At 51.9% G+C, this 25,084-nt stretch overlaps 1 protein-coding gene across 5 annotated transcripts in view; it reads right to left on the bottom strand.

Annotated features, from left to right (window-relative positions):
- Positions 1-25,084, bottom strand: part of FAM168A (family with sequence similarity 168 member A) — a 178,034-nt gene that overhangs the window by 1,448 nt on the left and 151,502 nt on the right. For 4 of the 5 annotated variants that reach the window (XM_066990039.1, XM_066990041.1, XM_066990040.1 and 1 more), the window contains 4 exons: positions 17,059-17,139; positions 7,417-7,542; positions 2,162-2,304; positions 657-831 (listed from right to left, as the gene is read on the bottom strand). In XM_066990039.1, coding sequence (XP_066846140.1) covers positions 657-831; positions 2,162-2,304; positions 7,417-7,542; positions 17,059-17,139 — 525 coding nt within the window. The remainder of the gene's footprint in view (positions 1-656; positions 832-2,161; positions 2,305-7,416; positions 7,543-17,058; positions 17,140-25,084) is intronic. The other variant, XM_013191271.3, reaches the window with a different exon arrangement.

Genomic DNA, 25,084 nt, shown 5'->3' on the forward strand with positions numbered 1-25,084 from the left:
AGCTCCTGCGGATGCAAAGGGGTGAATAACGCCTTTCTGTGCACCACTCAATGCACAACACCAAGAATTGTTGAGAGAAACCGAGGCTTTGGGAAAAAAAAAAAAACTAACACACCCCATATCCGTGCTCGATGCGCTCTCAGTTAATCACCTTTGTGCCTGAATTTAAATAACCCCACACAGGGTTCAGGAATGATGCATAAACCAAGGTTAACGTTCACTTTGCCAGTTTGCACAGAAAGACCTTGAAAAGGATCTCGAAAAAAAAGGAGCTTGAGGACAGAAATGCAGCGGTATTTGAAGACAAGCTTGATTATTTCTCTATTTAGGAAACTGAGGGAAGAGTAATGTATTCCAGGATGCACGCGGGTGCCTCTAGGGTGGGCCAAATGGAAGGGAAGTCTCCGTTGCTACCCCAAAAATGGGAGTGGTATCAAGATTTGGTGCGAATTAATTGTATTTTGCCTGCAAAAGGAGCAGCAAACCAGGAGGCAAAGCCGCTCCGTGCTTCCCTGGTGGTGTTGTAGGACGCGCTACCCTGAGGGCAGGCACCGCCGCTGCCCGCGGCCAGGAAAACCTCCCGCATGGGTCGTTTTGGGTTTGTCCCGCCTGAGCCACGAGCTCCGACCTCGTGGGACCGCGGAGGAGCCTCTTACCTGCCGACATGGCCATGGTGGTCCCCGCGACCATGCCCATGGCCACACCGTTGGTCCTGGGCGCAGCCACGGGGGCCGGGTAGATCGCCGACGGGATGCTGTTGGGCTGCACCACAGTGGTGTGATGGATGACGTGAGGCTGCGCCGCGTACACCGGCTGGGTGTAGTAAGCTCCCTGCTCGAGAGGGGAAAAACAGCGAGGTTTTTTTTGGCACCCGGCACAAGGCGGTGTTCATATAGGGGCAAACGCAGCCCTGCGCCCAGAGGGTGCCAGCAGCACGCAGCTGCGGGGCAGCGCTAGCACCAACCCCCAAAAAGGGGCAATTTGGACAATTTTTCCTGCTCTGTTCATGTTTTGTAAATCTCTGTCTCTTTCAGAGCTCCCCCAAGGATCGTTTCAACCAGTGGGTTGGTTTTTTTTCCTGGGGGACGGGGATCAGCATCACGGGTAGGGGACAATCCACGGCGCGTGGTTTGGGGGGGATGAAACGGGGCCCGAGCCCCAAATACTTTGTCTGCCGGTGTACAAAACGAGCAAGAGGTGGAAGAAACGAGGGGGAAGGACGGGTGGGAATAAAATTAAGGAGCCAACAGAGAAAGCCCCACGTCTTAAATAATGAGTTGCCTGAAACGTGAGCGGCGCAAGGGCGAGAGCCGCCCGGCGCGGGGCAGGCAGCGCCAGCGTCCCCACGATGCCAACAGGGAAAGATCAGAGGGATCAGAACGAGGGAGGGAGCAAAACAGGGAAGAGGAGATGCTCCAGTCCCGGCCAGGCATGGAGAAATCAGGTCATGGCTGCAGGAGGAGTTGAATTTGCCATTAAAGAGGAGGGGAAAAGCTGCAGGGCCAGGTTGCTCCGGGGAGCGCGTGATCTGCAGCGGGAAGGGGCAGCGAGGGGATTTTCAGGACATTTCAGGGAATTTTGGGGGGCCATCTGTGGGTCCCTGCGGAGGATCTTGGCCCCAGCACATGGCTGGAGGCAGCGGCAGTGCCGGAGCAGGATGACAGCCCTGGAAGCTCATCCCAGGTGCTCGGGGGAGGACACGAATCTGGGTCGTGCCCGAAGGCGCTCGTGCTGTCACCAGGAAGGTGACACACTTCTACGGGACGTGGCAGGAGGGCAAGGCACCTCGAGTGCAATGCCACCGGGATGGGGACCCTGGGGTTTCCCAGGCTCATTTAAGGCACAGCGCCAGGCTTGAGCCCCAGCAGCCAGGCGTGTGATTTTGGGGGAACGGACCCCATTCCCAGGGGTGTAATTCTGGGGGAACAGACCCCATTCCCAAGGGTGTCACCCCGCTGATCCCAACGCTCATCAAAAACCACACGGGACCGCTCATCCGGAGCCGGGCAGGGACGGATCCAAGAGGGGCAGGAGAGCGAATCCCACACCCCATACCCCAACCCAGCCCCTCCATCCCTCGAGGACGTCGCTGCCGGCCACGGCCACGGCCCCGTAGGATCCTCGGCTGCCCAGGACGCGAGGCGAGGAGCGAGGCACGTACCTGGGTGTACAGGTTCTGCTGGGGATAGGCACTTCTGATGGGGTACATCGCCGTTTGGTACGGGTTCGGAGACGGAGAGTAGGGAGGAGGCGCGTTGTTACTCTGGGTCGGTGGGACCTTGTAGGGAGTCCCCGCGGTGTACCCTGGAGGGGAGAGACACAAGCAGCCCGCGTTAGGGGCAGGATTTCGAGCCGCTGAGACAGCCGATTCAGCACGAACAATTAACGGGGCCAAAACCCTAATGAAGCCGCCCGTTTGCCTTAATTATGGGCTGGGTGGCTCGGGGCGAGCCGGGCTGCGTGACTCGGAGAAGCGCCCCCTTTTTCTCCCCGTGCCACAGAGATCACGGTGGGGCTCTCCAGACTTGGTTACCCTCACCAAAAGAGTCATTCGTGGGTCTACAGAGGTCACCTTAATTTTAATAGGCGCTGCTCCCCACCTTTGTGTCTGTCCCAAACAAAGGACGACGCGATCACGTTAACTGATGGCACCTGATGGCTGGGGGTGTCACTTTGGGGTTTTTTAGCACAATTTACGTCAATTTGAGCTGCCTCAGGCTTACAGAATTACGTCTTCCTTCCAGAAACACCGGCTCATGCTCCTCTGAGGCATGTCGGAGATGTTTGTCTGGTTTTTAAGGGCCCTCCCTGGAATTAGGAGATTCCATGGGATTCTCCATTTTTCTTCTGTTTCCTTTCCAGCTACCTTCCAGCCTGACGGAGTGGCAACGAAAGACAGCAAAGGGTGAGCTTTCTCGAAGGCTTATTTTTAGGAAGATCCCACATTTCCTGTTCCTAAAGCCTCGGTGACTTTCAGGTCACTCTCACGGGGAAGAGGAAGCACAAGAAGGAGCCCACTTTGCCCTTACCACGTGCGGAGCAGACCCATCGGTGGGAGAAACACCAAATAATTAAACCAAGGGCGACATCAGTCCCACCCCATCAGCTGAACCCCGCCACCATCCTCCCCACTCTGCTGGAAAAAGTCCCTTTGATCGCCGGGTATCCAAAGGGGGGAAGAAGCAAAGCTCTGAAAATGGTTTTTTTTCTTTTTTCTTTTTTTTTTTCAAATAATGGTCGATGTTTGTCTCCTCCAGCAGTTTTGCGAAATCCAGCTCTCGCCACCCAGCCGCATGGTACCGTCAGCCCCCAGGGATGGAGGATACACCGCACCTGAACTCCCAACCTCCAGCCGAATTTTCCAAGCCTCCACTTGCGTAAGATTTCCCTGCAACACCGCTGCTTAAATGCTAAATTGGGGAAAAAATCCCTACGAATCCTTAAAGTCGCGCTTTGAGCTTTCTTTGAGGGCGGACAGGGCTGGGAGAAAACAGGCCCCGAAGACTGCATAGGATGGAGAGGAGAAGTCAAGGCTCAGCACAGCGATAACACGTCTAAACACTCAAAGATAATGAACTAATTTACTCAACCCGCGTTCAGGGCAGCAATTAACGAAGGGCTGAAGGACGAGATTTCGAGGCCGTTAATACTCCGCGTTATCCGCCCAGCACTGAAAGGGCGTGAAGATAACGAGGAGCTTTCCAGGAGCTCCCAAACAGCCTCTCGCTGCCCCCTGATTACCGCAGATGGGGAGAAATGTGTTAATTACGGAGCCGAGGGGCTGTGACCCCGTCTGTGACTCACATCACGGAGAGCGAGCCTCTGCACGGGGGATAGGAAAGGGAGAGGAGACACCGGAGGCTCCCGTGGGGATTGCTCCTGTCCTGGAGCTCCTGCAGCTCCTCGGTGAAGCTGTCCTTGGTGGAGAGGTGCCAGGAGGAAGCCTGGAGCACCCCACGGTTGCCAGCCTGGCGGAGGAGGCCGGGTGTTTGTGCAGCAAGACGTTCTCTGAACCCAACCGCTTGGTCCCCGTTGCGGCCACCACCACGCGGCCGATTCCCGGTGCCTCTCGCCAAGACCCTGCCAGCCCCCAGGAAGCGCTGAGAGCATCACCAGCCCCTGCCAGCCCCTGGAAAGCATCATCAGAGTGGGGAAATCATCTTCGGAAAGCCTTCTGTCTCCACCTTCAGGGCATCACTCCAAAGCCTCCCCCAAGCAAGAGCCTCTCTCCACATCCAACCAGCGCAAGTGGAGACTCCTCGGGCGCAGTCCTCCAAAAACACCACAACAGCACTTAGAGACCAGCCAACCTCCTGCTCTCCTCTACGAGGGACTTTTTCTTGTTTTCAACTCAGTTTTTCAAGCACAGACCTCGGAGGCTGTCGGTTCTCAGCACCACGCTTCATTGCCGGAGCTGCGGACGAGCTCGGCGCTGCACGCTTTTACCGCACCGAGCGCAGACACCGAACCTTGCTGCGGTTCCCCCATCACTGAAACATGGACAATTTAGCTGCTGTGTTAAAAAAAAATGTATTAAAAGTAATAGTCCGGGCAGCTGCAGTCTGCTGTGTTTATAAATCAGAAAAAAAATGGAACAATTTGTGCTGTTTGCAGGTAAAAATGACTTGTTTTATGTTTTTATGTTTTACGTGTGGTTTTTTTGTTTTTAAAGTTTTATGGCACATGATGATTTATGCCACCCTCGGAAAAGCATGTCTGACAGCTAATTGTAAAGCCTAATTACGACCATCTAATACCTTATTAGGATTAGAAAGTTCGCGTGGCCTGTGCCACCGCCGCTTCGTGGTTCAGCAGCGGGCTGGGATTTTAAAGGCAAGAGCGAGCGTTTAAGCTGCAACTTCTATTAAAATTGCTGATTAAATCCCTCGTGCCACTCCAGGAATCTCTCCCTTATTGATCCCGCAAGGCAGAAGTGCGCTGAATTGCACAGATAATTTTTTTCCTATATTACCACTACGGCTTGCGGGGGTGGAGCAAGAAAAAATAATAAATAAAAAAAAAAAAAAGCTCTGTGCTGAATTTTGTACCACCGCTTTCTCCCGTTTCGGCATGAAGAGCATCAAAATGGGATGTCAGGAAATCTAAGAGGTATTTTGGTATTTTCAGCAGCTGTATTTTTGAGCCTGGTGCCCGTGCAGCAGCGAGATCTGGGGCTCGGGGCCCGTGTGCCCCCATAAAATGGCCTCGATCCTTTTGGGGTTTGCCTAGGAGCAGAGATTCCCCTTGTACTACCCACATACGCTGGCCAGAGCTGAAGCTTGCAGCACTGTCGTCCTGCAGGTGCAAGAAAATAAAACCCAAATGGAAAGGACAGATGCTTGCAACCAGCTGGGGGTGACATGACGGCTTCGTGCCCGGGAGGTCCCACGTGGTTGCACGGTCTCCAGCTTGCTCCCAGGGTCTGGTCCTGCCTCTGCCACCCTCCTCCATCCAGCCTGGCTTCTCCTCCAGCAATGAGAAGCTTTCAAAAAGTACTGCTGAGCAGGAAAACGCGGATACTCACACCGTAGCCACGATGGAGGCACGTGTCCAGCCCCCAAGCCAGGCTTTCACTGCAGGTTTGGGGCCCGTTCCAGCCCTCGGGACCCCCTCTGCAGGTACTGAGCAGGTCCTGTTTATCAACCCATATTTATCCATGTTCAGCAAGTGGCTCCAGTGCATATTCGTGGGCACTGCTCACCCTGGGAGCATCCAAGGCTTCCCCATGGCTCTCCGTGGTCCAGCTCGGGCGCTTTGCTGATGCCCACGAGAAAGCTCTCAGCCTCCCTCGAGAGCCTGGGGAAGGTGGTTCGGAGAAAACCTGGGCAAGGGGGGGATCGAACTAATTCAGGGTGCCCAGTTTGAACCACTCCTGATTTTATAGAGCCTGCCCTATTTATCGCGGCTCCGGTGAAGCAAATCGCAGCTCTAAGCCCGAAGAACAGCCCCCGGCGTAAGATAATTGCCAAAGCATGCCGGGGCCGGGATGGCGCCAGGACCGACAGGGCACGAGGAGCAGACCCCATAGCCCTGAGCGTCATCTTAGCACCCAGGGTAGGAGCCCCGTTTCTTCCCCTGCATCTCCCGCAGCGGTCCTGGAGGAGAGCCCCAGGCGCTGCTAAAAAAAAACGGGTCCCGTGGGGAGAAGATGCTGGCACCACGGAGTGAAGGCACCGCACCAGAAGACGAGTGACTTCTCCCCGTAACCCCATTAATTAGGTGGGACGCAGAGCCCACGTCCCATGCCAGACCCGCAGCCCCCTCCTCCAAAGAACGGCAGGGACCTCCCTTTTCCAAGAGAAAGCCGTCCCAATGCTTTTAATACTTTTCTTTAATAATCCTTGTCATCAAAAAGAAACCACGGTTCCTCCCCTAAACTTAATTCACTGATTTAATTTAGCAGCCCGGAGCAGACCCCCAGCCAGGGATGCCTCAGCCCATGTGGGGTGGGTTATCGTGTTCCCAACCTTACCGAGTCACTTAACAGACCTTATTTTTTCCTCCAAATAAGCCTGGGAGTTTCTCCAAGCCCCAAGGGTGTTTAGAAGCACCGGTGGTTTTCTTTTATGTCTTTTCCTACCTGAAGTTTGCCCCTGTGCGTGGTCCTGCCTCGTGCCTGCAGCGTTCCCCGTGCTACCTGTGTTTTTAGCGTGATGCCTCTGCTGGAGGCACAGCTCGGCCCCGTACGGATGAGATTACACCTCCTGTGATCTGTAACCAACTCCCTCTCCTCCCACCTCCGCTCTGGCAGTTTGATTTAAGAGGTGGGAATTCCACCGGGCTTCCTGGAAAACCACGCGTTATTTTGGAATTCTCTCTCGCGCTTTTTAAAGGCGTAAGAAATACTCTCCCTTTGGTTTTGCTACATGAGGAATTCTGCGGAAATAACGAGAGGGCTTGTCTGAATACGACCAGGCTGTGCCCAAATGCTCTGCAGGAGCATCACGGCTACAGGTAAGCACCTGCAAGCAACCTCGGGCTGCTCCTGTGGACCAAAGAGCTGAATTAGAGACCTTCACCCTTCTCCACGTGTCTTTTCCTCCTCCCAAGGAGTGTAAGGAGGGTCAGGGCTCTCCTTTTCACACTCCTTCCCGCTTTTAAGAAGTGCAAACAGCAAGGAGCGGGGACACACAGAAATCCAGAGCTCTGTGAAGTCTCAGCCCAGAAGGGCGCCGTGGCGGCAGAGCGATGCTCCCATCCTCAGGACCCCAGAGACCTGCAGCACCCATCCCTCTGCCAGGGCTCAGCACTCGGGGCAGGACACGCGCACGCACACAGAATTACCCCCTCGGTTGCAAACAGGCTGATGAGCCCGTCCCAAATAACAACCCCCCCCCCCCCGAGGCACAAGGAAGGAGGGGAGGCAAACGGGCACAAAACAACCACGTAAAACCCCCGAAGGAAAGGTTTATTTACTGAATGCTGCAGAAGAAGCCTGATAAGTTCTGTTCTCGGTCCCAGTGTCCACCGGGAGGTGGAAGGTGCCCTCCGTGGCACAGGACGAGGAGGTCTGTGGCCAGGCTTGCTTCATCAGAAGTGTAGCTTGAGCGGAGAAAGAAAAGAAATGTTAGCGTACCGAAGGCACAACAACCCGCAGTCGTGTCACATTTGAACCACTTGGCTGCCCTCCTCCCTTTTCCTCCTTGTTTCCCACGTGTAGGGAACGAGCGTGTGTAGGAATTTCCTCCTGGGGTTCCTCGTGTCCCCCTGCTCCCCATGGAGGGATGCTTTGCACAGCGCGTCACAGCAAACCACCCCGGCTGATCTACACGGGGGACACGACCAGCAGGGAGGGCTTTGAGGACAAAACTGGGGACAGGGGGATTTTCAGAGCAGCATGCTAACACCGGTTTTGCACCTTAAGCATATATTGAATCGTGACTTCCAGCCAGCGGGTGCTTACAGAGACACCCCGAGCCTACAGGATTGAGGGGGCGCTGAAACAAGGCAACGTGAAACACGAGGCAGTGGTGGGAAGCGCCTCCTGCTTAGTGGGAAAGTACCTAGGGAGCCAAGTAAGAGAAACCAGAGGAAATGTCAAGAGGCAAATGTTGCGGGATTGGAGAAGGCGGCACCAGAATTCAATTATTTTGTGGGGCTTTGATTTTGTGAAAGAGGAAAATGTCTTGTACTTAACCACCATAACGCTAATTCTATGATCACGGAATCAAAGAACCATTTAAGCTGGAAAAGATTTTCAAGATCATCAGGTTCATCAACCTGACCTGCTGAGTCCCATCACCAAACCACGATCCTAATGCCACATCTCTTGAATGCCTGCAGGGACGGGGACTCCACCACTGCCCTGGGCAGCCCAGTCCAACGCTTGACCCTCTTCATGAAGAAATTCCTCCTTATGTCCAACCCAAACCTTCCCTGGTGCAATGATATGCCTTTATCCTACAGCCAAAGATTTCCAATGCCTACCTAAGGACTACCTTCGTGCTTAAGGCTGCCTGGAGCACGTCTATGGAGAAGGCAGACCTTGTCTTCATCCTTCCCAGAGCTTTCCAGATCTTTTCCTGTTCATTTTTTTCTTAAACTGTGGATCTGTCATCATTTTTTTGTTCCCACTAGTCTCAAATTGTGGCATCTGCTCTCCTTTTAGGGCGTTTAATTCCCACCGCCTTTCAACGGGGCGCGCGGCCTTCGGGAAGGCCCAGCCTTTGTTCGAGCACCGGGCCTGCCCGGGAGGGCCGCTCCTCACAGCTCGCTGCTCAGCCCATTAACCAGTTGATCCAGCTGTCATTACAAAAGAAATAAGCTCTAGGTTTTCTGTTTTCGGTGCGTATTTCACACACCCAGCTGCTAAGGAAAGCAGCGCAGGCGAGGGCCGATCGATCCTCGGCGAGCAGCTCCGTGATTAGGCTACGCCGGGAAGCCGATGAGGGTAAAGAAGACAAAACGAGGCAGCTGCTGGAATCAGACGAAATCTCCAATTTATGTCTTCTTTAAAGGTATTTTTGGGGAACTCGGAAGCTCGGCTGTTGACACGCTCGCTCGACACCAAATTACTGAATTCCCCAAGGTCTCCAGAGCACAAAGCTGGCTCTGCTCCCCTCGTGTGTGTGCTGAGTGGATTGGGGACCCGAGGGAGCCAAGGCAAGATGAAGCCCTGGGGTACGGTGCTGCTTGATTTTATGGACACAAACCGGCTGACCGGGGCTGGCTGCCCACTAACGAGAGCTCCTGGAGCTCCCCAGGCACTCAGCAAAGGGGTTCTGGGTCAAGAGCCTCGTGGAGGGGCAAAAAAAATTAAAAAAAAGGAACTTTGGGCAATGGAGGTGTGATTTTGTGGTTTCATAGGCAGGGAACTGTGACAGCAGAAGCAGCCAAGCTCGGACAAAGCTGCCTGGGGAAGAAAGAGGAGCTGTTTGGGAAGGACACCGTGGCCTGAAGGAGGACGGGGGGGGTCCTTATCCTCCCCCGTCTGATGGAGATGTGGAAATGTGCTCCTCCCTCCTTACCTTCCTCCCGAGGAAAGCAGGAGGCTCTGGGAAGAGAGAGATTCAGTGCACAACTTCTCCTCCACCCCAGGACTGGCCATGCTCCAAGCCCGCGGCCCCTTGCAAGGGCTTGCAAATAATTGCAACGGCACTGCTCTATCTTCAGCACCGCACCCCTAAATGTCACGCCACCAGCACTGAGATGAAACTTTCTTTCCCTTACGCTTTTATTCAAAACCAGATTCATTTTTGCTGCCCGGCTTCACAAAGGTTTTAATCTCCGAAACCAATGAGACGATTTACTCCGATGTTACACGGAGCCTTCCTCGGCGATTTCTCCTCTCCACATCAGACCCACATCACGGTCACGGCAATTTGGGCCCGATGCGGCTGGGAGCCTGTCCTTTACACTACATCATCCATCCTCAGAGAATCCATCACTTAAAACTCCACAAAAAGTGAGCTACGGAGGCATCTCGGCACAATAATATCTCCTGGTCCTGCGCAGGATCTACAACTCGTGGAGTTTACAGCCAGCCATGACCATCCAACACCATTTCAGGTCCATCTCCTCCTGCCAGTATCTTCTGGATTTGCTTTATACTCTTGCCCACGCTATTGATCACAAAATAAAGAGCTTTTCTTCGTTATCTGTTGGCAAACCGCTTGGTGGGAGCGGGGCAAGCAATGCGAGCTGAGCATGGGGCTCCGCAGCGTTGGAGCCGGCCTCCTCCCTGCGAGGCATGGCTATGTTCAGGGAGGGCATGTTTTAAGTGGAAAAGAGAAAAAAATATGAACCAGATGTGCCCGAAGAAAATTCTGTGTATTAACTGAACGCAGAATTGCAAGGAAAGGACCAAGCAGACGATGTGGTATATACAGTACATACCTCTTGCTTCCCTCCCTTATTTGTGACCGATATAGCCTCGAGCATTGTACGAAGCCTGCAAGAAGCTTCATTCCCCAGGTGGTCCCGTCGCTGTGTGCCTGAGTGCCTCAAAATGGTGGAAGCATTTGTTCTTGGAAAGCCCTGCAAGGCTCCACGGGATGCTCGCGCCGCCAGATCCCAGACGCCCACCTTAGGGGACCTACTGATGGCCCCAAATAGTCGGCAAGGAGAGGACGGGCGTCTCCAGAGGGTGGTTAGAGCACTTAGGTGGGGAAAGAGGATGCCTACAGTTTGCTCCTGCGGAGCAATGCTTCCTCCGGGGAGCATCCAGAAGCAGGAACGGGGGAACGGAGAGCTCGCAGCCTCCATCCTGTGCCCCGGCGTACCAACAGCAGCCACACGGAGCCGCGATTTCCTGGGCTGACATGAGAAATGTCTGCCCTGCTCAGTGAGGGCACCGCGGTAATGGACATGAAGCATTATTCCCTGCTGCATTATTAATAGGTACGGTTAAAGCATGAGCCAGTCTCCACACGAAAAGTGCATGCCCTACTTTCAGGAAAATAAAAAGCGCACGTTAATGAAGGGAAGCTAAAACAAAACAAGCAGCTCAGGAAGACAGAATGCCTAGGAGGGAACAGACACCCAGCTTAATGAAGACATACATCATCTTTTTTAAAAAAAAACTGGCATGCCTTGTGTCTCTGCAGTAGAGTGATTTTAGGTGCTCATTTTTCCGTACTTGAAAGGGGTTTTTGAAGTAATACTGTCCTAAATAGCCAGGCTTACTGCAAGCACCGGCGTTTGCAATGCTGGTGTTTTGCGGTGATCTTGTGACCCTCCTCGTGTCTCTCCCTCTAACAAAGATTGAAAAATGGAAAAGCAAAATCATGCAGCGAGGCAGAAAGTAGAACCGTGTCGTTCCAATGAGCCACAATGGCAAGAAATTCATTCCCTTGCTTGACTGGGTCTCCTTTTGCTGAGCTTCGCAAGCAATGCAGTCGCTGTCTGTATCTATTCCTTGGAAAGGGTTGGTTTAAAACAAACTGGTGAAGAACTTACCATTCCTTTGGTGATAATTCACTTAAATGTTAGTAATCATCCACTAGAGCCCTGACTCCGAAGGAGGGAGAATTCAAGGCCGGTTCCAGTTACCAATCTCCTTTCCTATCCCTGCTGTTGTTGGACCTGGGGGGGCCGAGGGGTCTCGAGACCTCCCCAAGTCCCTCTCCAGGTCTCAGGGCACTTCCACCCGAGGGAATCAAATGTCTGGGGTGCTAAATCGTTTGATTTCCCACGTGGATCCCAGTGTCTTGGCATGGCTTTCATGGGACCCATGAGGCTGACAAAGCCAACTTCCAGCGTGGCATCAGGGAGTGGAGCAGGAGCGTCCGGAGGACATCAAGGACTAAAGCAGGCGACACGTCAGAAGCAGACATTTCAAAACCATCCTCTGAAAATTACCACCACCCACACACTTCACTTGGGGGGAGCCACACCAAGGGCAGGAGCAGGGGGCACTCTTTGCGTTCCTCTGGCGTTGATCTCTATGACTTTGCACGGAAGCCAAAGAGAACTCACGAGGCTTGGGGCAGACACCTACCCTGAGGAGCACCTCCAAGGTGGACCAGAAAAGGCGATCAAGCTTTGCAGAAGAGTTTCTCTCACAACTGACAGCTCTCTCTCAGCAATAACCCAGCAAATTCAGACGCCCCAAGCCAAAGATGCTCTCCCCGCCCTTGCCAACCTATATTCCAAGTAGCGTTAAGGGGCACGTTTGCATGGCTAACCTCCATGAAGAGTATCAGATATCCGAGCAGATGAAACTCGGTTTTGTGATTGCTTTTTTAATGATCCCAAGGGATTTCTGCCAGCTCGCACAGCCACCACCCAGCCCGGGAGGTCTGGAACAGCAGCGCCTCGTTGGCGGCTGGGATGCGCTGGGGAGCAGCGGTTCTGCTGGGAACACACGGCATTGCCTTCTGCAGGGAGGCAGCTAAAGGCTCAGCGTCTAAAAATGCTTAAAAAGGCATTTGGAATTAGTCTGCTGTTTCCAAAAATCGCAGATTTTAAAAATAAAACTGATTCTTTCTGAATCCGAGTGTGTTTGATGGACGGCGCGGACCCTGGCAGCACGTTCGTTTCCGCGGCCGGGTTATTTCTGTGAGAAAAATCTCAATAATTTCTCACATTTCCAGCCTCCTGGGTGACAGCAGCTGATTCAATTTGAGGAAACGCTCTTGGTAGTGACACAGGCGGCTGGGTTCAGCTCAGCCACGGAACCACAAGATTGCTTTAACTCAATTCCATTTAACGCAGTCACGAACGCTGCCCACGCCGTCACACGTACACAGCGATGGGGTATCTTATAGAGCTTATTTTGCATTATTTGTCTCTCTAAAACCGTTGATTTTCTCCTTTAGGTCTGTTTTCCATAGACTGCTGACATGGAGAGGTGCTGGGAGGTGCTGAGCAGGTCTTGTGCCTGCTTTTGGGAGCTACTGGCGTGGGATATGCCACCCTCTATGTTTCAGAAGGCTCCAAGCCATGATCGCAGCCTTTTCTCTGGCTCAAAATATAACCGTGGTGGGATCGGGGCCACCATTTCCCCACTTGCTGGCCTGCTCTGAGCACCCCGAGCCGCCGAGCCGCCGGTCTGCGGAGAGCATCCTTCATCCAGGGTGCACACCAGCAAGCCAGGGTCTCCGAACCGCGCCTCCTACAAGATCAGTCTCAAAATCCCGTGCCCCCCCCCCCACCAGCCACGCTACTAAAATATTTCAATTTCGAGGCTGTTTATGGGGAGGACGGACATTTCTGAGCCAGAGGAGCTGGGCTGAGCAGCGCCGGTTTTAATCCGCGCCATTTCCTTGCTAATGCGGTGCTTAGCCCTGTTCTGACAGCACACTGCGAGGCGCTGGAAGGTTTTTGTTCTCGCTGGAAAATGGCCTGTCAGCTCGCTGGACTTCAGGATCTTTCTAATCTGGAAATTATTAAGAGTATTTTTTAAGAATCATAAACAGAGAAGTGAAATTTAAATGTCAAGACGGCTGTGAACGCGCTCCTGATTGAGCATTAAGCCGCGGAACAAAAAGACCCGGCGAGGGGTGACAAAAATGATCAGAGGATTTTTTTTTTCGAGAAAGAAAGTCGGCAAAGATTAGGAGAGCACTTCAGACGGGAGAGTCGGGAAGTGAACAAAAGGCTGAGTGGCACAAAGAAGATTGACCAGGGCTTTCGCTTCCCCTTTCACATCATGCAAATCTAAGGCAACAGACAATTATTTGCATCGCTTAAAAAAAAATAAAAAATCGGTAACTCGAGCCTTAATTAATCTGCAGAACTGCCTACTGCAAAGTATTGTAGTGATAAAATACAGCCGGAATCAAAGCGAGGGGAGGTTAAGTATATTTAATGAAAGGGAGAACACCCACAGCCCCAGCCGCCAGCACAAAGGTAGGAAAAATCAAAGTCTTCGTGGTTTTGTGCTTGTGAAAGCCGCGGACTAACGAGGTTCGGGGCAGATTATTCCACGGCGAACAATGGCAAGGGGACTTCTGAGGCTGATCTGCCCGTTTTCGGGGAGGAGAGACCGGCATGGGTCTGGTGGGGCAGCAGAGGATGCTCGGGGAGGACAAACCAAGGGCTACGAACCGAACCCTCCTCGGCTTTCCTCCCGTCCCCATCACGCTCAGCAAGGTGGAAGCCAAGCCTCCTCACACACCCAGGTAACAACCTGTCCCCCCTGTGGGAAATTAAAAATTGGCTGCTCAGACCCACAGCGGCCCCGATGTGTTGATCAAGAGGGTGGGAGGAAATATTTTCTCCCGTAACACCAAAGCATCCCTTCAGGAAAGCACTTTGCTCCTGGAAAAGGCGCAGCGGCGCGTGCTGAATGCTCGTCTCTTGAGCCTCTGCCAAAATCTGTCAGTCCATAAAAATCCGGGCACTGACGGAGCCCCTTGCCTTGGGTCTGCTCTTGATTTCCTTCTCCATGCGCAGGGACCTAATGTGATGCTCGTTCTGCTCGGCAGTATTAGTTACCCGCACAGACTTCTCAGTCCGTTCCTGCTATTTAGTGACAACCTACTAAAAAGCAATCCCATAAAACGTCATCTTTGATGTCCCCTTCTCTATCTTCACTGTATCAGAGTTATCTGAGAGTGCTTCTCCAAACCCCTTTGGGTTTGTATTTCTCATGAACATGAACATGAAGGATGCCCCAGGCAGGATTCGTCTGAAGCTCTCCCTGTAGGACAGACAGACGCCCCTGGGAGTCTGTCCCCAAACCAACGGCTAAATGCCCCCCTGGGGACGCTTCTCTTTGTCTCCACCGACTACAGAGGGACCTGGGCTGCCTGGGTTAGAGACCTGATGTTTATCCTGCTAAAGGCAGCTGCATCTTCCCTAACGTGGCAATGGCTGCAGCTGTTCAAAACAGTCAAAAATTTCCTATTGGCCTTTTTTTTTTTTTCTTTAACTTGGGAAAATTAAACTGAGCCGAAATAGAAACTTTCCAGGGGAACGTGCGCATTTCAGCAAGATGTTGCAAAGAAAACTATTTTGCTTGGCGAGCCACGTGGCATTTCTGGGGTTTGTGCCCACGTGTTTCCTGATGGGAGCTCCAGCCTCGCAGAGGGGGTGTCGGGGATGTCCACGAAGCACCCGGGACCCCTTCCTGCAGCCTCCGGTGCTGCCTCGCTCGGGTGCCCCTTGGCCATCCCCTTGCTGCCACCTGCACGAGGCCTGCAGAAACCTCGCTGCTGCTTCCCACCCACTCGTGTTTCTATAATGGCCAGGGCAATACGTGCTTACATCCCTTCCTGAGCACGGAGCACGTTGCCAGATAAACTCGTGGGTTTTTCTCCAGATAAACTTGTGGGATTTTACGCTGCAGAGCTCTTCTCGCGTCCCTCTTTCAGTATTACACCCTTTGAATTTGAGGGTGGCCTGCACACATCTTGGGGAACAAAGGCTTTCGTGGCCTTGCTTGCTTCGTGTTACACACCAAGATATCCAGGGGTAAAAAACGCGCCTAAAGACTGTTCTAGAGGCACGTGAAAACCACAGAAACATGACAGATCCCTTACAGCCTTCATTTACTGGCTTCATTTAATAACCCTGCAAAATAGCAGCAAATTTGAAACCAGGCCTTCAGCAACGTGCAGAAGACAGCTTCAGAAGTTTTTTTGGCAAGAAACCCCTCATTCCTGCTTCATCAGCCCTGGAAAGCGCCCGAGCCTGGGAACCCACCGATCTGATGACAGCCGAGAGCCCAAAAACTTGGCGCTGGAGAGGAGGAAGGGTTTAGTGGGACTGCCACCAAGTCCTGCTGTGCGCTGGTTTCACGAGCATCCATTTCACTCCGGCTACTGAGCACGGCGCTGAAAGGATGCAAAGTTAAAATCCCTCAGCTCTTTCAAGGCAACGTGCTCGGAATAAACAGCTCGGACAGCCAAGGAGTTACGGAGTCAACCCCAAAGACGAGGCGTTATTCTTCATCTCCGAAGTCTGCGTGGAGATGGGTGCACGAGACTTTTTTCTTATTCAGGCCTTTTTCATAAAAACCATGAAAAAAGGCCCAGTCCCGATTTCAGAAACGCTTTTCAGGTCGCAGTTCAGACGCTGCAAAAGCTTGGATTTGACCTGTGCGACCGCATCCTTTGAAGAAAACGCTCTGATAACGCACCGCAGCTTAAAAAACCCACAGCTAATAAATAATGTTCTGATCTCGAGGCCGCTATTAAATATGATATTTCCTTTTCTTACACTGCACTTCACTTAATTTGCTCCAGATACAGGCACAAACCAGCTACATGTTGGAACTGCCCCTTAGCCCTTGAGTTTCTGTCGTCCTGTGCCATGCAAAGAGGCTCCCGCCCCCCGGATAATTTTGCTGAAAGCAGGGAATTTAACCATGCTCCAAAAACTCAGCAACATGAAGGCAGTTGCTTGGTCCTTCCAAAGGGCTGGGACACTTAAACGTAGGCTTGACTTCAGCTGAATTATTTCCTGAATTGGAGCTTAAGAGAAGTCTTGAACGCCAAAGAAAGGCTTGTGTAAAGATTTCTGTGTTTGGGCTCGAATGCAGATCTTGTCATGGGCTTTGGTAAAAAAAATAAAGGGGCTAATGGAGGAATTCCTACAAGAAATGGCTTCATGGAGATGAGGGGAAGCCCCTTTTCCACGAGAGGAGCAGCAGGGCACAGCCTGGGTGCAGGGATGGGACCAGAATTTGTACCTGCATGTAACATTTCCCAGAGAGATGGGGAGCAGCAGGGAGGGGAAAGGACACGAAGACATGGCATGGGAGATGAGGGCACCGAACGGGACACGGTTGCTGACGTTTCTACATCTATAACACGAAAGGAGAGAATGATAAGCAGGGAGAAGGGGAAGGCAATCTCGGGGAGATAACACGTGGTACATTCAAGAAATATTAAGAGCTGTCAGCGTGCAGATATCACAGCCACTGTAAAATTCCTGGGATTAGTAATAAGATATAATTCATGGCTCAAAAGCACTTTGCAACATGGAGAAGTGTTCCCAAGGTACGGCGTGAAGCTAATGGCAGAGATAGTAAGGGAAGAGCTTAACACAGTCCCCTTCCCTGGAAACAAGGACACAGAAGCTGTTGGGGTTTGTACACGGAGTTGCTGAAGGTAAATCCTCCTGCAGGCTTTAACGGGCCCTGTCTGGTCTCCATGCACAACGTGGTTTTACCTGGGGCGTAGCCGGGGCTGCTGGTTGGGTACATGTTGGGGTTGTAGGCTGGGGCCGCGGTGGGATATCCCGTCGGGTAACCTGCAACGAGAGAAAGAGAGGAATGAATTACGCTTTTGACAACAACAGCAGCAAGAGAAGAGAGGAGAGCATCCCTGGAAAGGAATAAACAATCCGTGTGAGCAAACAGGCCATTGGCACAGGTGAGAGGTGAAGCACAGACGTGTTCTCAGTCGGGCACAGCGTAGGAAGGATGATGAATGTGCCCCATGGATTGCCACCTGATGTCATCAACATGTAACCTTTGTTTCCCTAGAAAATGAGGACAATAACCAGAATGCAGGTCATGGGCACGTTCAATGAGCTCTGAAGAAAGCTACAAAGAAAACACACACACCGAATGCAGAATTCAGCTACAAAAACCAGAGGCACAGCTGTAGCTGAAAGGTTTTCCTTGGCTGCTTGCGGCCATAGTAGCCTGATGTGTCACGTACCATAACTTTAACCTTGGCATCGCAGGTTTAGCTAGCCCTAAATGGCAGGAAGGGAATAATTCCTGGTGTTAAAAATGTTAAAAAGCAAACCTAAACTGGGAAGTGATTCTGTAACTGCTCCACAGCCCTGTGCCAAGGAATGCTGAGCGCTCTCCACGGAGAGCAGCCAGCACTTTGCATCCAGACAGCAGAGCTCAGCACCCACCCGAGTGCCCGGTGCTTCCATTAGGCAGAGCTTCTTGCTAAAGGGAAGGTAAGGACGTAGCATGAGAACATGCCAGCCCTTATATTCACTCCTCACTGCACAGCTGCCATCCTGGGGAGGGAGCCGATTACCTGCCAAGCCACCTGGAAGGAACACGCACGGCAGCGCATACCCTTTGAAGCCACCGTGAGGTTTTAATGGGCACTTTGGGGAAGGTTACAGAGCACCTTCAGTTCCCATCATCTTCAGTCGGATCGGTCATAGGGAGTGCAGGGGAAATCAGGCAGCTACGTGCAGGCTTGGGCAGCTGGAATGAAACAGTCGGGTAGGAAACCACTGCACAGTGCGGGCACGCTGCACCGGAGGAAGCAGGCAGAATTGGCCAAATTGGCAAAGCCAAGGGAAAACAAGACGTTATGGAGAAGACTGCACCCTCTGCTGTCAAAGACAACTGGCATAGCAAGGCAAAAACAGAACAGTCCTTACGTGCACCCATACAGAGTCCATCAGACTCATCCACCAGAAGTTCTTGTCTTCCACAAAACCCACAGAGGACGATCTCTGCACCTCAATCTGCTCGATCTTGCTCTTGTTCATAGTATGACTTCCCCTTGCTGGAAGTTTTACAGACTGAAAATGGTAACACTCAAATAACTCCATCCCTTCCTATGTGTGTAAATCCCTCTAACAGACCCAACAGGACATGGGTATCTCCAGGCCCTGCTGGAGAGTTTGCCTTTGCGTTTTCTCTTCTCTTCTCTTCTCTTCTCTTCTCTTCTCTTCTCTTCTCTTCTCTTCTCTTCTCTTCTCTTCTCTTCTCTTCTCTTCTCTTCTCTTCTCTTCTCTTCTCTTCTCTTCTCTTCTCTCTTCTTCTCTTCTCTTCTCTTCTCTCTCTTCTCTTCTCTTCTCTCTTCTTCTTCTCTTCTCTTCTCTTCTCTTCTCTTCTCTTCTCTTCTCTTCTCTTCTCTTCTCTTCTCTTCTCTTCTCTTCTCTTCTCTTCTCTTCTCTTCTCTTCTCTTCTCTTCTCTTCTCTTCTCTTCTCTTCTCTTCTCTTCTCTTCTCTTCTCTTCTCTTCTCTTCTCTTCTCTTCTCTTCTCTTCTCTTCTCTTCTCCTCTTCCTTCTCTTCTCTTCTCTTCCTTCCTTCCCTCTTCCTTCCCTTCTCCTTCCCTTCCCTTCCCTTCCCTTCCCTTCCCTTCCCTTCCCTTCCCTTCCTTCCCTTCCCTTCCCTTCCCTTCCCTTCCCTTCCCTTCCCTTCCCTTCCCTTTCCCTTCCCTTCCCTTCCCTTCTCTTTTCTCCTTCTCCTTCTCCTTCTCCCTTCCTTCTTTCTATTTTATTCTATTTCCAAGGCAGCATCGGTTCGACAGCAGACAACATGAACCTCCAACATCCTTCCACTGGCTGTTGGTTGCCAGCAAAGACTGGGAAGAAGTAATTAGCAAACAATTCACACCCCATCTTTTTTGCTTTATTAAATACAAGCCAGAAAGGATCTTTCCTCCCTCTTCCCCAACAGCAAGACAAACACGCCGCAATCTCTCCCCCCCCTCCCATGCCCCCAGCACGCTGTTACGCGACCAGACGCAGGTTTCCAAACCCAGCACCCGGCACGCAGCCGACTACTGCAGCAAAATTTTGAAGTTCATTTAAATAAATCTAATTCAACAATCATGACCACTGTACTGGAATAAATGACTGTGTGTTCTACCCTCTCATTTTCATCAGTGATATATTTGGCTTCTAAATCAGGTTAATTAAAAATTGCTGTGGTTAATGCTGGATAAGCAGCAGTGCAACAGATTTTTTTTTTTTTAGACTACATAAAACTACGTTGTCAACGTACTTGGGAATATACAGCCTTTTAGCAACCAGGAAGCTCCTCGGAAAGTTATTTGCAGATCCAGTGATTGCAAGCAGAGCATTTATGATGAAGATATTAAATCAGAAATATCCCTGCCCGCCCTCTGCTTCCTTGGAGGATAACCACTGCTTTCTGCATTGCGCTCACTGCCCCAGGGTCCTCCTGTGGCCAGCCCGACCTCCGCAGTCCTTCTTTGCCTCCTGACCAGGCATATTTTCCATATTATTCCCTCAACTGCACAACAGCCATCTGCAGCCCCACAGCTCGGCTGAGGCTGGGGGCACCCCTGGGTGCCGCTGCTCGCCCCCTGCCCCAGCAGGGCCCCGCGGAGCCGCTCGCCCAGCCCCACGTCCCGGCGGCTGCTGGAGACCGCAGCCACTGGGTTTTGCCTCCCCACACATCTCAGAAGTGCCTCACTCGTAGTTTGTGGATGGTACATCGATGATGAGCAACGGCTGCATGGGGAACCAATCCCTTTACTCTTTTCTTGACAGTTTATCCCCAAAATAGGTCCCGAATCGCACAGGAGGAACCCACGAACCAACATGTTCAACATTAGGTTTATACGTGCAAAACCAGCCTGAAATAAATCAGACCATGTTCCTTCAGGGGCCTGGGGAGGGGCCTGCACAGGAAAGCTGTGGCTTTGGGTAATCTTTTCCATACAGCCAATTATTCAAAGACCGCGTGGTTATTTCGGGCAGACGGAGACAACCGTGTATTTACACGTCTCCTTCCTCTCTTCGGGGTTTAACTTCTGCTCAGCAGGGCTGCCTCTTGCTTATTTTCCTTGTTTTGAAAGGAAGTTATGGGCATTTTCAGAATAATTTCATCTCAGATAAACGCCATTTCTACCGAGGGAGCTTTAAGAGGTTCACATGTGAAAAGCTGCAGCAGGCTCAGCTCTGCTCTGCCTTCCACACTGACCCCAAAACCTTTGCCACGTGCTCACCTCCAGCACAACACCTCTCCTTTCCATAATGAGGGTAGGGAAATGAGCGTGATTTGCTCCTTTTTTTGGACATACCGAAATACAAGAAAATAGCACAACTGTGGCAATTTGGGCAAGGCGAAGCGTGCTTGCGAGCTCCCAGAGCTCAAAAATCGCTAGGTTTAAAAATACACGGGACATTTTTATCCCGTATTTGCCTACTGCTTTTCGAGCCGTCACGATTTATGTTTGTTGGCTCCCCTTCATCCCCAAAGCGACCACAAGCCAACATCCTCAGGAAAGCCACAGCTGCAGCTCCCACGACGAAGCCCCGGCTCCAGTGACCGGGGTTCGGGAGCGGTGGCGATGCCGAAGTGGCCGCATCCTGCTCTGATTGCCCCGCGGCCACCCTAAGCCCCTGCTGGTGACCCTGCCACGTCTGCCTCGTCTCGTCACCTTCAATCCGCAAAAACAGCAGCACAGAGGGGGAAACCGCTGGCTTGGTGTTGATGATCTTCACGGGATTCCTGCCAGAGGCTGCAGCTGGAGATATGAAAAGGTCAGGGACAGAAAATATCCTTTGTTTCATACTGGTACAGATCTGCATGCGATGGGACCCCGGCTCTGCTGGGGCTTGGGGCCCCATCACAGCAGCGATGCAGGAGCGAAGAAAATTGGATGAAAACATATCGAACAGAATTTATTAGATTCCTCAAAGAAGAAATCAAAAGTTGTTTCCTTGCTTTATTTTAATTTAATATCAGCTCCACAATCAATAGGAGCAGGAAACCCAGCGCTCATTTAATGTTCTCCCCGAGGAGAACATGCAGCACTACGGCGCTGAGCAGCACCGGCTGAACTAGTGTAAAAATTACGATGCAATAACCGGCTGTGCAGAGCGAAGGGCTGCAACAAGAACGCTTTTTAAAGCCGCCTTTAATTTTTCATGTATTTCTAAATGTTTCTGTAAGATTACTTCCAGCTCTGCTCTGTCCTCGGTGCAACGCCGCTTTTGATTCATGGCTTTGAGGCTGCAAGCCCGAGCCAGCCTCTCCCTTTTTAAGGCGCACACCTTCAGGAAACGTGCTCGGAAAGGAGTTCAGGGAATAAATCAGAAAAGTGCGGCTCGCAGAACCTGAGAATGTTTTTAAGCAACAGCTTTGTTCAGCCCAGGCCCCTTTGTGATTACACTGAGAACAGTCCTAGCAAAGCAGTCCGCTTGTATTTATTTCCAGCTCCGTGTTTCGCTGCCTACATGCGAGACAGATGTGCTCGCAACCAGAGACACGAGCTCACCGCAGGCCACTTCTGCACGCTACAAGACACGTTTGGAGGGGGTTTTAGGACAGCTCTTTCCATCCTGGCAGCCTTCTGGGATGGTTTATCCCCTACTGGCAGCGGTTCCCCCGCGACCGCTGCAGTTGCGCACGTCAGTAGTGCGCATCGGTACGGCCAAAGGGATGGGCTGCTGGGGAGAGGGGAGAGGAGAGAGAGCAGGGAAGGCAGCAGGCGAAGGAGGAAAGGCAAACCTGTGTGACGGTGGCAGGGTGGGAAGGATTAAAGAGTTACAGGCAGCATCGGCACTGGGTACGACACCATTTAACGGAGGAGCTCTGCCTGAGGTTAACCGGCACCTCGGCCAGGCTGCGAGGCTGCCTCTGCAGGCTTCAGGTGGCAGCGAGCGGGGATTTGGCCACTTTTGGTCACATTTCCCCTCGCCCCTACCAAACGGGATCTCGCTGACGCTTCTAACCGTGTCACCATGAGGGTGGAAGGGACCCTGGCGTCCCGCTGGTCCCACCCCTGGTGGCTCCGTCTAGCCTCGATGAGGACACACAAGCTACGGGAGGAAAATCACGCAACGCACTCAAAATACTGAAGAATATTGCATATTAATTAATTGGTATTAAAACAAATATATTATTAATTAATATTAAAACAATACAACCAAAGGTGGGGGCAAGCTCAGCTGCCACAGACATTAAAAACTGATGGAGGAAACACTTCAGGCTAATTAAAAAAGGAACCACTAAGATGATCAGAGCCTGTTACGCTGAGCAGGTCTGGCTGTCTCGTACCAAAGTCATTTTTAACTGGACCTGGGTGGTTTCTGAGCAGCCCAAATCTCGCCTGTGCAGCCAGGGTTTGGCATCTGCCAGCAGCACCCATGCGGTGCACCCACCTCGGTGCCATGCGGCGTACAGGTCAGCCTGCAGCTGCAGATCAGAAGCCAAACTGTTGGGAGCGCCCAAATAACGTCCCAGCCATACTAGTGCCAGCTCTCCCCAAGATGTACTCACGTACTCTCGGAAAAGAAAGGAAACGTAGTTTGCTTCTCTTCGGCTAGGGAGCCCGGAGAGCCAGGTCCTTGTTTCAGCCTTCCACTGACGATCGGCTGAATTAATTGTCACTTTCAACGCTGATTTCCAAAATGTGCCGTTTAATTTCTCGAGAATAGATTCTGTTGGCCGTTATCTGATTATGGCTTAGATTGCTACAAGCAGCCCAAATTAATTTACAAGACAAAATATTCCCCTTCGCCCCTCTTCCTAGCGATCCTCGAGCAGCGATACGCTCCTAATGGCAGCTGTATCGCCAGGATTTTTACAGGGACAGATAACAAAGGCCCTTATCTGGGCACAGGACAAGGCGCTGTATAAAACCGCGCTTCGACCCATCGAACCACTGTCACCAAGGACCCCGGCGAGCTGCCGTTCACACACTCGCTGCGCTATCTCAAGAGCCAATTAACGACCAACATTCAAGGGACGAAAAACCCAGGCAGCCACGCAAAACTGTCTGTAATGTGTAATTCACTGTTCCGAGACAGATAAATTCAGGGGCCATTATATTACCTCTCCCTTTTAAAACCCTAAACACTTTCTGCCAACTTGTTCCCGCTGAGTGATCGCGTTTAAACTGCAATAGGTCCAGGAACATTTTGTCTTTATGACCACCTCTTCAGGTCAGCCATATTAAGGCAAAATATTTCCACCTGTGAAATACGTTGATATTTTAAGTCCACCCATCGTGTCTCATTCTTCATGGCCTAGACCTCAGAACCTCTTCAGAAATATTATATACGAGTAGCCTTCTGCGGAAACGTGAGCGGCTTCACATCTTCGCGCTGCTGTAAATCCATTCTCTTCAGCCTGACGGGGAGTTTATCCCTGCCAGAAGTCGTGTTTTGTGCGATGAACATGTAAATTTGGTACTTGAGAAATTACCGCGGAGTCGAGAAATTAGAGAGCAGACACCACGGCGGCTTCCCGACGCAGCTCCGCCAAATCCTCCGGCAGACTTGCAGCAACGCTCTTGAGCGCTGATTGCCGGTAGCACTGACAGCAGAGAGAATGCGCCCAATTATGCGATGATTGGGAGAAAAGATCCAGTGAGGACATCTGGGAACTAATCCTGTGTTGGAAACCAAGCCTCTAGAGATGAAGAGCTAGGGCGTTTTGGCAGCGACGTGCAGCAGAGGTTTAAACAAACTTTGTTCTCCCGTTCCGTGAGCTTCCCCTGCCTGGAAGGACGCCGTTCCTCTCCGCGGAGCTCGCGCTGGGCTGCGCACCCTCCTGCCGTCTGCGATGTCCCTGGGGCAATGGCAGGCAGGGAGGTGATTTCCGAGCAGCACCTGCTTCTTACACGGTTCCCCTGCTTGATGGGAACCGTTTGAAACACAGGGATGATCGCTCAGGATTTAGCCCACCTAAGGCACCAGGTGTGCAGCAGCCCTGGCACAGCTCAGTCCCCGATTTCCTGGCAGAGAGCCCTTTGTCACAAGTGGCTCGGGGCTCTTAGGATGCTACAGAGATGACCAAATGGCTGCGTGTGAGACTGGCAGAGCGTTTTAAGACGTTACCGTCCTTCAGCTGGAACTCGGGTCAAACTCAACACTAAAACATCAAGACGTGTCTCATCCATTAGATTTCACTTACCCCCGAGCTCAATTTGGCCTCTTGCATTTTGAAAGGCAAATGTGCTGTACCGTAGCTCAAAATGTGCATTCCATGATTTACAGGGTTTTCCAAATCAAAGCTACATCCAGAGTCAGTCCCCACCTTAGGAGGGCAGAGCTGAAGCCCCACTAAACCAATTTCTACTCCCTTTTACACCTAACCTATTAAATGACACGAATCTAGGGGATGCCCTTTTTGACAACACACAATCAGAAGGACAGCACGACCTTCTCCTTCCCTAAACCCGCAGAGGCAGAGTGATTGCACGAGTTTCTGGGGCAAGCTCTACCCAAATGTCGGGCACGGTGAAGGACGAGCATCACGGCAGAGAGCCCTGGGCATGTTTCGCACGGCGCGGAGCTTCCCCCGTTCCTCCCGCTGCCCCATCACTCAGCGCCCTGCCGTGGAACTACTCCAGCCCACTCGTGCTAACTGGATGTAAAAATAGAGGAAAAGCTGAAAGCAAGGGTGGAACCGTTCTGAAGAGCAAGTTAATGGATGGTTGAGAATCCAGCATTGCTCAAGTCTCTGAGGATAATAAATACATTCATTCCCGTGAAAAAGTGCCACCCCCTTAT

The sequence above is a fragment of the Anser cygnoides genome, chromosome 1 (genome assembly GCF_040182565.1).
Source record: "Anser cygnoides isolate HZ-2024a breed goose chromosome 1, Taihu_goose_T2T_genome, whole genome shotgun sequence".
NCBI lineage: Eukaryota > Metazoa > Chordata > Aves > Anseriformes > Anatidae > Anser > Anser cygnoides.